This window comes from Fusarium oxysporum, chromosome 2, assembly GCF_000149955.1.
Source record: "Fusarium oxysporum f. sp. lycopersici 4287 chromosome 2, whole genome shotgun sequence".
NCBI lineage: Eukaryota > Fungi > Ascomycota > Sordariomycetes > Hypocreales > Nectriaceae > Fusarium > Fusarium oxysporum.
The window spans coordinates 238,297-255,618 of NC_030987.1; the positions used below are offsets into that span (position 1 = coordinate 238,297).

At 47.7% G+C, this 17,322-nt stretch overlaps 8 protein-coding genes across 8 annotated transcripts; 4 read left to right on the top strand and 4 right to left on the bottom strand.

The window, feature by feature from the left end:
• Positions 1-216: 216 nt before the first annotated feature.
• FOXG_19085 (uncharacterized protein) lies at positions 217-3,284 on the bottom strand. The gene is made up of 6 exons (XM_018399272.1): positions 3,085-3,284; positions 2,936-3,028; positions 2,856-2,881; positions 2,537-2,804; positions 2,403-2,479; positions 217-1,599 (listed from the first exon to the last, which is right to left on the bottom strand). Exons 1-6 carry the CDS (start codon positions 3,242-3,244, stop codon positions 274-276), a joined length of 1,950 nt encoding a protein of 649 aa, XP_018241076.1. The 5' UTR covers positions 3,245-3,284; the 3' UTR covers positions 217-273.
• A 2,704-nt stretch (positions 3,285-5,988) lies between these two features.
• FOXG_19086 (uncharacterized protein) lies at positions 5,989-6,210 on the bottom strand (the record flags this gene model as incomplete). The annotated part of the gene is made up of 1 exon (XM_018399273.1): positions 5,989-6,210. The coding sequence occupies one exon, from the start codon at positions 6,208-6,210 to the stop codon at positions 5,989-5,991; it is 222 nt and encodes a 73-aa protein (XP_018241077.1).
• A 562-nt stretch (positions 6,211-6,772) lies between these two features.
• FOXG_19087 (uncharacterized protein) lies at positions 6,773-8,290 on the bottom strand (the record flags this gene model as incomplete). Its single annotated transcript, XM_018399274.1, has 1 exon — positions 6,773-8,290. One exon carries the CDS (start codon positions 8,288-8,290, stop codon positions 6,773-6,775), a length of 1,518 nt encoding a protein of 505 aa, XP_018241078.1.
• Positions 8,291-9,000: 710 nt separating this feature from the next.
• Positions 9,001-9,887, top strand: FOXG_05643 (acetoacetate decarboxylase; the record flags this gene model as incomplete). Its single annotated transcript, XM_018384054.1, has 1 exon — positions 9,001-9,887. Exon 1 carries the CDS (start codon positions 9,042-9,044, stop codon positions 9,885-9,887), a length of 846 nt encoding a protein of 281 aa, XP_018241079.1. The 5' UTR covers positions 9,001-9,041.
• A 912-nt stretch (positions 9,888-10,799) lies between these two features.
• FOXG_05644 (acetoacetate decarboxylase) lies at positions 10,800-11,650 on the top strand (the record flags this gene model as incomplete). The annotated part of the gene is made up of 1 exon (XM_018384055.1): positions 10,800-11,650. The coding sequence occupies one exon, from the start codon at positions 10,800-10,802 to the stop codon at positions 11,628-11,630; it is 831 nt and encodes a 276-aa protein (XP_018241080.1). The 3' UTR covers positions 11,631-11,650.
• Positions 11,651-12,344: 694 nt separating this feature from the next.
• On the top strand, positions 12,345-13,925 carry FOXG_05645 (uncharacterized protein; the record flags this gene model as incomplete). The annotated part of the gene is made up of 1 exon (XM_018384056.1): positions 12,345-13,925. One exon carries the CDS (start codon positions 12,345-12,347, stop codon positions 13,923-13,925), a length of 1,581 nt encoding a protein of 526 aa, XP_018241081.1.
• Positions 13,926-14,402: 477 nt separating this feature from the next.
• Positions 14,403-15,877, top strand: FOXG_19088 (uncharacterized protein). The gene has a single exon (XM_018399275.1). The coding sequence runs from the start codon at positions 14,491-14,493 to the stop codon at positions 15,820-15,822; it is 1,332 nt and encodes a 443-aa protein (XP_018241082.1). The 5' UTR covers positions 14,403-14,490; the 3' UTR covers positions 15,823-15,877.
• A 328-nt stretch (positions 15,878-16,205) lies between these two features.
• Positions 16,206-16,588, bottom strand: FOXG_05646 (uncharacterized protein; the record flags this gene model as incomplete). Its single annotated transcript, XM_018384057.1, has 3 exons — positions 16,206-16,365; positions 16,425-16,520; positions 16,575-16,588. The coding sequence occupies 3 exons, from the start codon at positions 16,586-16,588 to the stop codon at positions 16,206-16,208; spliced, it is 270 nt and encodes an 89-aa protein (XP_018241083.1).
• Positions 16,589-17,322: the final 734 nt, after the last annotated feature.

A 17,322-nucleotide genomic window follows, 5' to 3' on the forward strand; every position in this document is an offset into this window, starting at 1 on the left:
GCTGTGGAGCCATAATGCGCCTGACTAGTTTAGCTCGCATGGCCCCGCGAGGGATTGCAGTTCTCGTGCACTCATTGTGGAGCTCTGCCCTCGATCCCTACGGCTCACTCGAGGACTTTATCTTCGTCATTGAGCAAGGCCTAGATTAAATCCACAGGAAGTAAATTAAAGCCAGTGCTGATATGAAGAGCAATGTTCTGGAAAGTTGATAGAATTGGTGAATCAGCCAACATCCAATCTTGTGTGACCTATATAGCTATATACCATCACGCTCTAGTCTTTCGATAAATGCTGTCTCCGAAAAGTGGCGATCCACTGCTCGTTATCAGCTATAGTCTGTTCCCAGTTATCATCACTACCATACACCAGCCTCCTCGCCTCACCCTGAAACATCTCGTCCGTCGGAAAGACACCACTCGCGAAGGACTGCTGGGCAAAGCGGCCCAGATGCCATGCTAGAAACTTGGTATAAGAGTCAGGCGTCAAATCGAAACCAGGATCGAGCTGCTGCTCCGGATCTGGGACAGTCTTGCCATTTCTCTCCTCTATCTGAGCGAAATGGTCCGGCACCGTTGGATCCGTGGCGGAAAAGGGTACCATGGTTAAAGCCTCGTTTGCAAGGAGGTATGGTGGCAGGGCATTTCTAACCTGTGCTGCGATCGAGGGCTCGAAGCTGTGATCGCCTTTCCATTCTGCCATTGTTTTGCCCTGGCGGAAATGCTGTGTGAGGTGGTCTGCACGGTCCTGCCACGACGCGAGATGCTGGTCGCAGAAACCACATCGCGAGGAAATCGGGGGAGGCGGTATCCTCCAGTCGTCCAAGATGGGCAGCGTGTCTAGTTGATGAAACCCGCGGAGATGTTGAATGAGGTTATCTTTGCGCCTAAAGACGTGCGGCTGTTGACCATTATGACATGCGTTATGGTTATGAGAGTTTAGGTGATGGTCAGTAGGATCAAGGACATTGCAGTATGCACATGTACTCCTCCCAGTCGAGGACGATACCACTGCACCACCATAAGGTGCACAAATCCACTGGTCGCAATCAAGGTGAAGCGTCTTTTCGTGTCTAGTCCAGTCATGCTTCTTAGAAAACGAATCGCAACAGAATGTGCAATGGAAGATCCGGGGCTTCTTATTAGCACCGGCGACTTCACTCCTCCTCTTTGTGACGCGCTTCCTGTTTCGATTCTGGAACGATCGAGACGACTGCGTAGAAACGATTGAGCTTGAAGATTGACTGTGCCAACTGGCCACGCTCGGACTCGATGATTCCACCCTGGTGAAAGGAGCTTGCATGTTATCGCTCAGAGGATTTCCTTGTAATGTATCATAAATCGCGGACCAAGATGCCGATTCGGTTTCTGGAGGGCTGTTTCTCCATCTCTGCAAAGGCTCAGAGGCTTGCTCGCTTGCGTCGTAGACAGGAATGTGAATGCTTCGTCCGCCGTTCAGGGTATGTCTGAGTGAATAGCGGCTTCTGCGACGTGGGAGAGTCGAATTCGGGGTTATGGGAATGGCCGGATATTGGGGCGGGTTCGTTGATGAGTCGATCTCATTGTGTTCCTGATTGGCTGAAGATGGAGTACCTAAGACTTGCTGCAGATTTTAAGAAGCAAAGCTATCGATATGACAGTGCCCTTGGATCTCTTGGTGATTCAATGACCCCAGATTAGATGCATAGATGTGATCGAGCTCGAAGCCGTCAGCGGCCAAGTCTGGGCAATCAAAGGTCATGTCCTCCATCGGCGTCTGATCAAAGCACAATCCGATACCGACATCCAAAGTAGGAAGTAATTCGTCCGAAAAATTGGTCTCTGATTCAGGGGGGAGCTCGCTGCTCTGTTGCCAATGCACTCCATCATCTCGGTCGGATGCGCCTCGGCGCCAAAAGACGTCCAATCTCCGCGATTAACGTCGCAGACTGAACTTGGTTGCGAGCGGCTCCGGCGAGGTATTTGCTGTGAGATCATGTTCTCTCTGGAGTAGTATGTGGTGGTATGAAGTGAAAAAGCAAGAGTAGAGGACTTCAAAAATATGGGTAGCAAGGAATAAGTGCAGCGGGGTTTGGTTCATCCGATTGTGGGGGTAAACATGACTTGTGGGCATTGTCATCTACGCTAATTGTGATAGTGTGAACTTAACCTCTGCAGCTTGAACTAGGCGACTGGCTGAGGGATCTTAAATCTTTCCATGTCTGTTAATATTCGATTTTAGTAACTACCGCCTTTTTCAGTACTCTCTCTTCCTTTAGCAACATTAACCTCCTGCGTCATAATGAATTGCAACGATGTGAAGTCAGTCGCCACATGAATCATATCGAACCCAGCCTTGGCATATTCTCTCGCTTGCTTGCCAGACGTACTGTAGATTCCACATTTCTTGCCAAACTTGTGGCTTACCTTCAGCACACGCGCAAGCGCATCTGTCAATTCTGGTTTAAAGATGCCTTGTATGATAGGATGGCCGATATTATTCCCTATAGTTCATGGGTTAATGCTCAATTTCACTGTAGTTACGGTACTGTATAACGAACCTAAATCGAACGGTCCCACGAATAAAACATCGACACCGTCAACAGCGGCAATCTCTTCCAAGTTATCAAGGGCCTCTTGGGTTTCGATCTGTACTATAGTAAGAAGACTGTTGTTTGCCTGCTGGAGATACTCGGTCATTGTCGGCATGGGGCTGAATCGCTCCATTGCATACGGTGAGCCGAATCCGCGCGTGCCTTCTGGAGGGAACTTGGCCGCTTTGACAATTTCTCTGGCCTCTTGCGCGGTGCGAAGCAAAGGTACCAGGACCTTAAATATCTAGTCAGTTGCTGGTCGAATCTAGGTGCCATTGATACTCACCCCATGAGCACCCGAGTCCAAAGCTCCTGTCTGCTGTAAGTAGATTGGTCGTGTTGTCGCTCATGGCTTGTTTATCTTACTCTTGATCATCCATGATTCCATCCCGGGAATTCTGACTATCGGAGATGCACCAGCTGCTGCAACAGCAGGGACTGCTTCGTGCATAGCGCTGTCTAATACCACAGTTTCAGTTTCGCAGAGTAATTGGTAGACATTGACCGGTACTCACCGTCAAGATTACCGTGCTCACAATCGATCACCACCCAGTCGACGCCTGGGACGCGGGCGAGGGCACGCGACACATTGGCGCCGGGCACCATCTGCCACAGCCCCATGCTCGGTCCATCAGCTCGCTGCAGTGCCACTCTCAAGAAATTACCTTGTTCCATGATGGCGATTGAGCAAGGAGGAATAGTATGAGAGTAGAATGTTGAAGAGTTGGCTAATTGAAGTGATCAGAAATGGCGGGGTATTAGTAGGCAATCGCTCGGCAGTTCAACTGGTCCTTTGCCATTGGTTCCCACACACCGCGGTAAACGTTCCGTTGTCATTGAAGACCCGAAAGAGACCTTCCAGGCGTATTAGGGCGCAAAGGTTAGTAGGGCGCAAGGGGCAGGCGCTAGGCAATATTGGAGAAGCGTGGGGAGGGGGTGTAAGTAGTAGTCTCTATCCTATGAGTTGTCTTGACTTTCATGATGCAATAATTGCTAAAGCTATTGCAATCTCTGAGACGGTGCTGAATGATATTAAGTAATGGTTAAAGTTGCCTCTGATACTCGTGTAAATTTATAAAACATCCCTTTGATATACGGTATTAGCATGCGCTTGTGTCTGAGTAACAGCCTTTCATGTTAAAACTTGAGAGCGGGCTGATCTTCATAAAGACCTCTGTGATAACTTGGAGACATATTGGGCCTAACATAAAATATGAACGAATACTTGCCTTCTGAAGCCACCTTTACAGCGGAGTTGATGCTATTGACTGGGTCGCATTGATGAGATGATACTTGGCCAGAATACTAGTTGGACGCTTAGCTTATATTAGTTTATCAGAGATAAAGAGGCTTGATGTGGGAGACCAATCCAATTCAGATTTCCTTCATACCTACTAGGCATGTCGTGAACTGCTAAGTTCTATATAGTGATATAAGCTTTCAGCCACAGATCTCAATTGCAAGTAATACATCTGGCTCACAACTTGCTGCCAGCCGCAATCTATCCTCTTTAGTCGCCTCTTGTACCCTAATCTTTGCTATCACTTCCAAAGTGTGCCGTCTACCGTCGCAATCACAACGTATATGCCTAGATCCGTAACTGAGAGGCAAATCTTGCAACAAGCTGACAAGCATGTCATATTAGCTTCTTTCCGTTGCACACGCGGAGCAAGGAACAAAAAACCACAAGAGCCTCTGCTTAGGAAGGAGTAAGATATGAATATTACAATGCTTTTATATATTAACATATATTTATAAAATCCACTTGAAAAGCTATTTCATAAATGTACCTTAGCTACTATAGGCGTTCCCTCTTCTAGGGTAATTCGTAACTGCCGAATTCTCTTATCAGTCACAAAAATAGATTTCGGGAAACTCTCGTCTGCACCCTCTCCTAGGATACTCCCAGCCACTGCCTGTGAAGTAAGAAATGCCTTGATCATACCCGTGGCATGATATCCTCCGCACACCCATTGGTGGCTACGTCCTAGAAAAGGCAAGCAACCAGCAAAGGGAATGTCATCTTAAGAGAAAGCCAAGATACCAGACCACACATAAGATACCTTAGTCGCAGCATCTATATCAGGAGCAATAAGAGCCTTATAAAGAAAACCTCTTAGATATGACAGAGGGCTTAGATCGGTCTTACTATTATCTCCCACGGCCTTGTGACCTGTATTTGCCTGCCTGACAATTACATGCCCATCCTTGCGTTAAATAAGGTAATCATAGTCCTTAATACCATACCGCAGCCAAAGCAAATAATCACTTCTAAGTCCCAAAGGAGACTTGCCACCAGGTATTAGAGCATATAATAAGACATTGCCTCTAATAGGTGAGATAAATAGTCTAAGCTTGGGTAACAAGCGGCTAAGCCAGGCGTTGGTTGCGTGGATAATATGCTTAGCTTAAACAGTGCCTCGTAAAGTTATAATAATGGCATACTTATCCTAGGACTAGTCGATAATAGACGTGACAGGTATATATATCTGCATCTTAATCTTATTCTGATTAATAAGAGGCCTAAGAACGCCAGTAATCTACTTATAAGGCCATATAGAAGCTACTAGGATAGCAATGGCACTGATAGCACGGGATAATAGTTTAAAAACGTCCTGAAGATAGGATTAATCTATATAGATAGTATATTTATCTGCAAGATAAGATGCATAAGCACGCATATCTTCGAGGCTAGTAATAGCTTTCTTGAAATCCTTCTAGTCATAATAAGCCTTAATACCCTATATAAGAACTAAATCACAATTAATGCTATCCTCGTAGATAGCATTAGCCATAGCTTCAAGGTAAGTATACTCAAAAGCCAAGATTTACATAGCTTCTTTAATACCAAAGGAGTACTTTCTCTCTTCCCATATAGCAAACATCATAGTCTTATAATAGCTACCATTACGGCCTGTAGCGCCGGAGCAGAGAGATCTAGCATCTAATAATATAATATGTATACCTGGCTTTTTCTTTAACAGGGTATAAATAAGATTCATGCCAGTAAGGCCAGCACCAATGACGGCTACATCAGCGATATTCGACGGCCATTCGGATTAATGGTCGGCTCAAGGATATTATTCAGAATTCCAGAATGGAATAGTACCGTTTAATAATGGATAGCCAGGGTCGACGACGCCCGGTTCATAGATGCCTTCCAACGCGCCAAACATTTTGATGTTTATCCGTGATAACGAAGAAAACCAAGAATCGTGAATGGAAGTGCAACGAGCACTTTGTTTGGTGGTTAAGAGAAAAAAGAATAAAAGGGCTTAGCGATGGCAAAAACAAGACGATGGGTAACCTTCACTGAACAGTAGACCTGGTCACGTATAGTTGCTAAAGGTGGCGAAAGGTTGACTTCCTTATTATTACCAAAAGCGATTGTGAAGCTCTCACTCGGCCTGCCTGTTTGATTAGTAGTTCTCTATCCACTTCTGATCAGGTGGGGAAAAGGCTCCAGGCTCCTCCAGACTCCTCCGCCGCGGAGAAAGTTTTGTGTCTCTTGGCGAGGTCCCCGTAGGCACTGTGCGGTTGACTCGAGCACGCGATGTCACGCTATACGAAGCTAATCCCAAAGGGTTAACTTGAATGAGAACTGCTTTCTGAGGCACTTCTACGGAGATCTGGATGTCCATGTTGTCTTGGGCCATTCTCAGGATCCGTTGAGGACAAGGACCCTCTTACTAAGTTAGAGTAAAAGGGGGATGATAAGTATTCGTTCAGTGATTGGTGTGCTTTGTGTAATTTTCTACCTATGCCACGTCAAGGTGGTCTCTTCTCCGCAACAACGATATCAGCACGTACCAGCCCTTCAATCCCAGAGCTTCATTGTGGCCACTGTCTCCAACGCACATATTGGTCAAGCGTCAAAACAATAACTTGGTAACGTCACATGTCTTCAGAAATTCCCAACAGCTCTCGTTAATCAGACATGACTTTGGTGAAGTAAGTGATGTGCTCCCATGGGACACTTGCACTTAACGGATGACCGCTGTGTGAAAACAGAACTACTCGGCCAAGTTCTTTTCACGAAACCATCAAAAAGTATTAACAGCCATTTGGCTAATGAAAGATGGGTTTTATTAGTGAAAGCGTGCAATCATGCGAGATAGAAATGTAAGCTGCTACGAGGTAAACAGAACTGAAACTCTTGCTGCTTCATTGAACTATGTGAGTTTGATTAAGCATATCTACCGTTTAATTAATACCAGCATCCGCCAGCTGATATGACCTTCTTCCTACAGAAAACCAGCAGATGATACCGAATACAACAAGTGCCCCAAGAACTACAGTGACATAATTCATTTCATCAGCAGCGACAGGTGTATAGTACGGAAAAGAGAAAAAGACAAGTGCTGTGAGACACCAAGCCAAGGTCAGTATGTTAGCAACATAACCTAGCTTAGGAAACCAGAACGGGCCGGGAGCAATGTTGGATCGGCCATGGTAGAGCAGGCATGCGATGCAAGCTATGTACGAGATATACTGGAACAGAAGACCGCCTGCGACCAGGGAATTAAAGGCAAGGTCTGAAGCCAGATACAGGCATCCCAGTATGACGATAAAAACGTTAGACCAAACATGTGACCAGATAGGCGCGTGGAAGGGGGCCCCGGCTACCTGACTCAGGTATCTCGAGAAAGGAAACCCGTGGTTGCGGCTGAAAGCCCATGCCATTCTAGATTGCCATGTATGACATCCTATAATAGCCCCGAAAGCAGAAGCAGTCACTAGTGACTGTAGAGCAATAGCAGCAGCCTTGGAATGGTGGAGCTGAAGGAAGATTTCCAGGGACGGCACAGCTGCGACGACGACGGTGTCGAGATCTGGGGCTGAGAACATGAGTGCAAAGACGATTGGTAACCCCGTGACGAATCCCACGGCGATGGTACAAAGAAGAGCCTTTGGTATGTTTTTGTTGGGATGAGGAATCTCGTCGGCCAGGTGAGTGATAGAGTCCAGACATGAGAAGGACCAGGCGCTGGGGTTGAATCCAATGAGGAATGCGACGCCAGCAGGCCATCCAGAAACATTTTTCAAATCAACGAAGAATGTGCTCGCACTCTGCTTGTGAGAGTCACCTGCCAGCAATGAAACAAATATGGCAAAGATCATTGAAGGTGTGTAGATCAGCAGGGCCTTGCTGCACCATGGCAGGCACCGTTCGAAGAAATTGAACCCGAACGCCAGGAGGTTAACAAGTTGGTATCCGATAAATGTGATCCATGGTTTGACGATGAATGATGGATGGGCTGAGGCGACCATTCCCAAGATAATCTGCGCGACGACAAGGTCGACAGAAGCTGTCACGCAGAGTCCGCTGGCCCAACTGATCAGACCGACCATGTAGGACAAGAAGCGACGACATGACCGAGGCCCAAGCTTGCCAACCCAGAAGTATTGTCCCCCTGCGTGAGGCAAGGCAGACGCGAGCTCGCCAAGGCTGATGGCGATGCAGCATCCCATCAAAGCCATCAAGATAAATCCCCAGAATAGAACAGGAGGCCCTCCGAAGGGCAGGGCATTAGCCAGGCCGACTATTATGCCAACTGCGGTGTTTGTGATGGAATGGCCAAGACCCATGGCGGTCCAGATGGTGAAGGGCTTTTCCATGACCTCTTCTATGGTGCCATGCTCGTACGAGCCGTGGTTCTCGAGGTCGTTTTCCGTCTTAACATTATGCTTCGAAGACGTACATTGCGCTGCGACAGACATGTCTGCGTATCTGGGAAATGAAGGGATAGTATTTCGATCTTAGATGTGGGTAGCTAGTTGATGATGAGATATAAACGCCAAGGTGCGAGATAGTAGAGGAAGGCGGCGCAGTGTCAAATAGAAATTCCAGTCTCAGCGAGATCAGAAGCATGGCCACGTCACATGGGATTGTCGTGGTATCTCAGTCATCACTCCGCACCAGGGATCTTGAGAGGCAGTTTAGATTACCCCAGAGTGGGATGGTTGCCGGGTGAGACTTGAGCTGCACATTACGCCCAGGCCAGTTTTAGTATGAGAAGAGTGAGGAGAAGGTCGAGATTGCAAGGGTCTCGGTCCGGGGGGTTTGTATTGTCGACATTCTCAGCACGCTTGTATGTAAGAAAGGTACCCTGTATACCTGATGTTAGATAGGTCGCGTGGTCTGGCCCTAAAGAACAGAAACCATGAATCCACTGTTTGGCTTTTCGCCAACCCCTCATACTGTACGTACTCAAATCGAGCTTACCTTGATTGGGAACAAGTGCGAAAGCTAGTTATTATTGAGCTTATCTGAATTGAGCACATGTGCGAATGTGAGTTATGGCTGGTCTTATCTTGATTGGGAATATGTGCGGTGGCTATGGCTATACTTCAAGAATGAGCAGGATCAGTTTGGGTATAAGTTTGCCCAAGATACGGCACTTGTACATGTGAACTGACTTGCCGTGCACCAAACTTCCATCCCTACTTCATCACATTTTGATCCATCATCATGTCTTTCGTCGCAACCCCCGAGGAGGTCCAGGCTTTCCAGGACCTCTCATCCAATCCTAGCTTCTCTCAAGAGCTCATTGTCACAGATTTTGAGACAACGCCTGAATTCATCCAGTCAGTCCTGCCTCCCAATTTCGAGGCTGGAGATACCCCGACCGGCCACATCAGCGTCGGTACGTTCGAGAGCAAGCTCTGTGGTGAATTCGATTGTGCCATGGTATCCATCGACGTCAAGTTCAACGGCCGCCCTGGCACATACCTGCTTGAGCTTATCGTCAGTGGTGACATGCCGGTGACCTGGGGACGCGAGGTCTGGGGTGAGGTCAAGAAGACTGGAACTTGCAAGATCTGGAGGTCCGGCAATTACCGCTACGCCGTTGCCGAGCGTCACGGTGTGCGGCTGATCGAACTGCAAGGAGAGTTTGGGGATGACCAGCCTCCCCGTATCCGCGAGAACACAGCCTATGAGATCAAGGCTTACCCCCATTCTATGGGCAGGGGTCTTCAGTGGGCACCCAAAGTGAACCAGCTCAAGGTCGTTGAACACGATACCCGTTGGTCAAAGGGGACAGGCAGGGTTACCATCCGCGGCACATCGTCAGATCCACTGCACAGCATCCCCATCAAGGCCATCAGTGAGTTCATTTACTGCTCCGGCCGGTCCGACTATAACGTTGTTGCCGACTACGATCTGGGAGCTACGGATGCCTACCTACCTTACCTCGTTGGGCGCCATTACGACGATCTGCGAAAGTTCAAAGTCGGTATCCAGTGGACTCAAATGAAGGACGAGGAAGAGGACGAGAAGCCCACGTTGGTGCAGCGCCTGCAGACTCCTCAGTAGAATCTTAGCCCCGAACCCCATGTATTTAGCTATTGGCAATGAATAAATCACCCAGTTTCTGAGTTTGAAACCTACTATATGCCTAGTTTGATTATATATAAACGTAAATTCATCTATGCAGATACTCGCTCCAAAGATTAGAAAGACTTGACCGGCAACCTGCAGCACAAAGGTGCAGACATGCGGCCCTAGATCAGAAGTAGTGATTGTTGCCAAGAGCGACTTTTGGAAATTTCCTATTAAATAGGAGGCTTCCAGTGATGCTAGGGGTGAGGCGGAAATAACAATTGTTATGGTTGAATACCTGGGTAGATGCTTTTGGACAAATAAACGTGTAAAAATATATAGTGGAGCGGCAATCAGAGCCGACGTGAAGAATTCTCAAAAAGTTAACCGGGTCTTCCTTTGCTCCGTATACCGGTCATTTATTAGGGGTACCGATCTTTGTTAAGTTTGACTCGGACTTCGACCGCTTTCGTCCAAGTTAAGTTACCAAACACCTTACTAAAACAGGTAAAGAGATCCCAAACAGCGAACCACCCCGCATTCTTATTCAGAAAACCCGGCCTTTTGTGAATAACTCTAATAACAGCAGGTGGAAAGAGATTTGATAGCTAGGAGTAGCCACTTCTCAGAAGTGCGTTCCGCAGATGTATGGTAATTTCTCGCATCCCGCGTAGTCCGCGGGATGCGAAGAACATCAACCAAGTGCTATCTGTTTGCGTAGTTCAAATTGGAATGGGAGAGAAAAGCATCACCATTCCTTCCTTTGCTGTGGTTCAAGGTTAAATACGGATCTAGCTGCTTCTTCACACGGAGATAATCACCTTTTTCATGCATCAAGATACTTTCCAATCACCTATAGTCACCCTACTTAAAATTACTCCCTTCCGTTACCGATTCAACCTCACGATGGGTTACGTCAAAACTGCTGAGGAGGTCGAGGCCTATGATTCCTTCTATACAAAGGTCAACTCCAATGTTCACGCTGTAGGTGCGGCCTTTGTGACGACAGAGGAATTCGCTCGCTCAGTGGTCCCACCCTGCTTCGAGATCCCATCTCCTCCCACAGGAAGCTTCTATGCTTGCACCAACTGTGAGGAGATCGATGGCGAACGGACCGGCGAAGACGAGGAAGCTGGCGTTGTCGCCATCGACGTCCTGTACGAAGGCCGTCCCGGCAGCTACTCGCTTTCCGTCTTCGTTACTCGAGACCAGTCAATGGCTACGGGCCGTGAGGCCTGGTCCATGCCTAAGAAACTGGGCGAGGTGCATCTGATGGGCAATGGCCTGAAAGCAATCGTCATGGCTCAGCGCAAGGGCGCTGAGATGCGACTTGAGACCGTCCTCAAGGCTCCAGAGTTCTTCTCGTCCCCAGAGCCTACAACCTCTACCTTCTATGAGCTCAAGACGGGAATCAATGCTGCCGGTGGACTTCAGCACGCACCGGTCCTTATTGAATTCCAAGTGACTCAGAGGACCTACATGCATCAGGACGCCGATGTGAATAAGACCGAAATATTCCTCAAAGGAACTGACGATGATCCCCTACACACTGTACCTGTTCGCCAGATCACTTCGGCGTATTCGTCTGGCTTCATCATGAACACCAAGGTGTGCAGACAGGTCCAGCTAGCTACTGACGTTGATTACCGTCCCTACATGTATGGTCGATTCTTCGATGACTGGCCACGAACTGCTGCAAAGGCCAAGAAGGCCCGGCAATCGCATCAACAGAACTAGTAGTGGCAATTTCAGTTGACGTGTCTTGGCCTGTTTGTTTGTTCAGTGACTGAGAAAGCATAGTCTGGGTGGTGACTGGAGGTCTTCTAGAAAACTTAGCTAGTAATCGAATATTTGATTCCTAGTCTTATGGCTATATGGGTTGAATTCATTGTTTTTACCTGGATGTTGTGCGCACGGATGAATTGAGAGCAACAGACTCTGCAGGCTAGTTATGAGACGGGTTCCTACGGAGTATCACAACAGTAGTGAGATGTCAATGTAATCCCATCCTTATCTTGAGCTTAACCCAACTAGGCCAGAGTGCGAGGTGACCCACCCTAGACATAGCGTGGCTTCTAGCCTCCAATGTATACCCATAGCGCCCCTTTAGTCAATCTACCCAACCCCCACCCCCAGGAAATGGGCCGTGATTGGGAATCTGGGGGTCCGGGGTAGCCGATCCCCCCTTGGCTGGCACATTGTTTGCCCCGAGCAATGATCTTGTGTCTTTCTTATCAGTCAACCGTTCCTGTCCCCTCGTCAGATTCCGTATTATAGTAGCAAAACCTATATGAGGCTCAAGTTCTTTACAGTTTATATAGAGTTGAATTTCTCCCACTTCCATATCAAACCAGCGTACTCGTCACCTTGTTCAATGATACCCATACAACCAATTTCTGGCATCCCGTCAACGTCTCGCTCGCATCTATGAACCGCACTTCATATCCCAGCATGTCTCAGCCAATATCTTTCGATCACGGCGCATCCCCAGATGTCGGACCAAACTTACCGAGCTTGTCAGAAGGGGGCAACAAAGATATCGATAACGTGAAGCGTATGAGCACCGAGAGCCATGCTTGCTCCAAGGAAATCGGCGACAGCGTCCAGGTCACCCTCGAGAAACGGTTCTCGTTCTGGTCTTTACTAGGCTACCAGCTCTCCGTCATGGCCTCTTGGTCCAACTACCTCGTCATAGCCGGCACGTTCGTCTATATTGGCGGGCCTGTTGCCATGATCTATGGCGCTCTTCTGGTGGGCTTCTTCCAATTCATGACCGCCATGTCCCTCTCTGAGCTGGCTTCAGCCTGGCCGCATGCAGGAGGTTCTCAGTTTTGGATCACTCAGTTGATGAGTCCCACCAGCTCTGGTCTCTTTAGCTATTTAACTGGATGGATGAATATTCTGGCCTACCTAACAGCTGGCGCTTCGGCAAATTTCGCTGGGGCGCAGACCGTCACGGCCCTTGTGACTATCCTCAATGGGTATGAGTGGCCCCGTTATCAGGTCTTTCTTGTTTATTGCGCCATGTGCCTACTCGACATACCCATCAATGTGTTTCCCAAGTACTATTCGGCCTTCAACATAGCCTCACTTGTATGTCTCATGGTATTTTTAGTCATCACCATTGCTGTCTGGGCGTCCGATTTCCAACATCAATCGGCCCAGTACGTCTTCACCAAGTTTATCAACAGCTCGGGATGGAAAGATTCTGGTATGGCCTTCCTGATATCGCTTACTCAGACTACATATGCCGCCACCGGTCTTGATGCGGTAGTGCATCTTTCGGAAGAGACCCATGATCCAAAAAGAACTATCCCTCTAGTCCTGACTACCTCGGTTGCTATTTCGACTCTCATGTCATTCGGATTCGCCATCTTTCTTGTCTTCAAGATGGGCGATTTCTCGGACCTGGTGGACTTGTCTCTGGGACAAGTCTATCTAGAGCTCTACACCGACTCTATCGGGTTCGGCGCTGGACTAGCTGTGGCGACAACCATCATGACCCTGCTCGCTATTTTTGTTGCCTCACAGATCCTGACGGGCTCATCACGTCTCATCTGGGCCATGGCGCGGCAACAGGGAGTCCCCTTTTCTAATTATTTTTCTCATATAAACCAAGATTTCAAAGTCCCGATACGTTCTTTTGTTGCTTCATTTGTGGTCACTATACTTCTGGGTCTGCTTTATCTCGCAGGCGATTTGGCATGGAACGCTATTGCATCCAGTGTCACGATCGCATATCAGCTAGTATTTACTACACCTATCGTGGTTCTACTCTGTCGCGGCCGAGCTAGACTGCCGACGAGATACTTTGATGTTGGAAGGGTCCCATTTATCGGATACTCAATTAATGTGCTGACTGTGCTGTGGGGAATCTTTATCAGTGTGATTTCCATCTTTCCAATTACTCTACCAGTAACTGGGGATACTATGAACTATGCAGTTGTTGTGTTTGGCATATGGGGGATCATTGTGGGTATTTACTGGTCTACTCATGGGCATCGGAAATTCATGTCGACGGTGGTTCTTTGACACTCGCCTACACAAGCTGGTCTTTTGTGCAAGATAGCTCCTAGATAGATTCTGGCCTTTCAGGATATTGACTTTCCTATATATTTCTACTTTGGTGTGACTATCTTTGCCGTGTTCCTATCTCTGTTGATTTAATTCAATTGATTATCGCACACGCATAACGGGGTCGCTTTCTTCTCACTACTAACCTAACCACTCCCGGATTCACATTTGCTTGCCATCTTTGGTTAGCACAGTGTGAAGTTGCCTCACAAAACAGATACTGTAGATCGGCCACCTGATGGCGCTAGTCAGGTGGAGCTAGTTCTTATCACTGTCCGGCTTTCTGGTGCCCTCGCTCCCCACGCATTTAATCCCTTGCAATTAATCATCTGTCGTCCCATAATAATTCACAACCTTCTACTGAAAGACCTACCTTACGTCACTCAATCGCGCAAGCTTCCGTGGCCGTAGGCAAAGCGCTCAGTAAAGCATATAGTCAGCTCTCTTGTGAATTGGATAATCCGCTAGCCACAAACAATCTGTGTCACAACGTTGTTCCCAAGTTCAACGAGCCAAGATCCTAATGCGGACCAGGACGCTCAAGCAGCGAACAGGCTGCGAGCAGTGCAAGCGTCGCAAAGTCAAATGTGACGAGAGGAAGCCTGTTTGCTCTCGTTGCACACTCAGAGGGGAGCCTTGTACAGGCAACTTCAGCATCGACATTTGGCAGATTGAGCGACCCTGGGCGTTCTCGGGAGGTATCGCTCCGGGCCCTGGCCCGGCCTCGGAGGATGATATACTCAGGCATTGGTACACCAACGCTTGCCTGCTTATGGCAATGCTCCCTCCGCCAGCCAACCCCTTGTCATACCCTTTGAAACGCCTGCTCCAGCGATCTCGAGCCTTGCGTCACGCCGTACAGAGCGTGTCTTACGCCCACCGCAGCGAATTCTCCGCAGACTCTTCTGGATCGGCAATAGCCTTGCAAGAGAGGAATCTTGCCATTGTCTCGCTTCAATGGGAGATTAAACGCATTCAGTCTAAAACAAATCCAGGGCCACTCATGCATACTCTGATGCTCACTTCACTCATTCTTTGCGTCTCGTCAGCATGGCTGGATTCTTCAGATACTGAGTATGGCAAGGAGTTCCTCCTTGGTGCCTCCAGTATTGTTCCGGCTTTCTCGCGTGGCGAGCCCCAAGACGAATTCTCATTCTACATCGCTGGGCTCCACCTGTACTGCAGCTTCTTCTCATCATACCTACTTCCTTTGGCACATCAGAGCCAGCATCAGCAGAGTGTCGATTCTATGGCCGCATTCATCGCCAAAAGGCCCCCCAAATCTCCTTGCCATCCTGTCGTTGGAATAGCCTCTTCGCTTTTCCCTGTCTTGACAAAGATCGGCCACTACTTCCGTCGAGTGGTTGAGTCAAGAGAGTTCTCCCAAGAGACGACCAATGATCTGAGACGAGAATTACTTGACTGCAGTCCAAGAGACGCCGGCAATTCCATTTATCTCACACGACTGGCTGAATGCTATCGAAATCTTGGTGATATAATACTCTATCAAGCGCAGCGCGTCTGTGATGAGCTTGATGCGGTCAACGACATAATCTTCTTCAACAAAGTCTTGGAAGTAATCGAACTGATAGAGAGCATTCCAGCAAATGACCCTCTAATCAACACTCTAGGCCCAATGCTTCTCATTGCCGGTTCTGAGCTGCCGCCACAGTACGAGAAGCAAAGGGCAGTAGTCCGGCAAGCCAGTACACGCTTAGTCTCTTTTACTAAGATCCACACCTACGAGAAAAGCATCGAACTCGTCGAAAAAGTATGGATTCTACGTAGTGAGAGAAGGCCAGTATCATGGCTTGAAGTTATGTTAGAACAGGGACTCTTACTAGGGTTAGCATAGTGATATACTTATGAGGTATATATATAGAAGATATTATATATCACTAAAGATCCTATATCCTAACTTTATATTTATTATAGCAAGTTGATTTATAATTACAAATAAATATATTTATATTTTTAATTTAGTATATACTTAAGTGTTATGGCCCCGGTAAGTATTAGACAGTGTATTAGCTGTCCCTAGTAGGTAGATCAAATCCTTTCCAGATTAAAAGTTTAAATCAGGCTCAATGAATCGGCCGTTTACACGGTCAAGGACTTGCGACAGTCAACTATGTGATAAGAGACGCTAGTATTGACTTCTTTAGGAATATTATTCAGACACCCATGCATAAATCTGCTGTTTTCTTTCATTATCAATGCCCCGTTTATAATGCTCCTCTAAACTGTCTTAAAAGACACCTGAACACTAGACGGTGTTGCTTGCTTTTCTGACCCACTGAACCATGACCTTGCCTTCGCAGTCGGAAACCAGCGCGTGAAAATGGGCTTTAGGCATGGCAGACAAGCACATATAACACCGGCCCAAGGCTCGAGAATGCTGTTTAGCCGTTAGACATAAGGACGAGGCTCAGGCCTTTCCCCGAGAAGTTCACATACCTCCATAGAAGCCCATAGCCCAGACTATACGTAAAGTCCAAATCCTCGTCGACCTTTACTGTTGAAACCAGTCGAAAGATGCTGACGATAAGCACGCTTGGCAGGGTTAGTACTTTCCCCCATGGAAGAAAAGGGCCGGGAGATTCTTACAAACCGCCAGCCATCAAAATAAGAGCAATTCCAATCTTGCGACTCAGTGGCACTTTCATAGGATGCAGTAGCCAGAATGGCAGCAAGAGTAGAATTAGGTCGCTCACAGAGTTTATAACGGCCGATGCTGTGTATATATCCACGATAGCTTGGCAATTTCCACCTTCATAAGCTGGACAGCGGTATGCAATGGCCGCAATGGTGTGAAATATGCAGTTGGCCACAACGATGAATAACACGACGTAGGCGCACATGATGAAGTGCATGTCAACGGTAAATCTGAGATAGAACATCAAGACTGAGGCTTTGGTGAAGACGGTTGCTAGGTTGTAAGCCGGTATGCCAGCCCACTTTGCGTTCTAGACAAGATGCCAAATCAGTGATGCAGCTCGGATGATGGCTTGAAGATCTCACTTCTAATAAGATGTAAAGACCTCTGGGATCGACATCTTTGATGCATGTACCTGCACCGAGTCGCGCATCTTTTATTGTCAGTTTTGATCGTTAAATCTCGCTCGTAGAAACCTACTTATCGCAGCGCTGATAGATCCCAGTGTCGCAAACACCTATTCCGTCACATCAGTCGTGATCGTCGAGAGATCGAGGCCAAACCTACTGCTGCGGTTATTATAAGTGCTGAGAAGGTGTCAGTCTATGCATCTATGAGGATTGTGCGCCCACTGACTGTCATCGAGGTGCCATCTGTTTATAACTCTCTTGCTTATCCAGATCCGCAACGCGACAATGG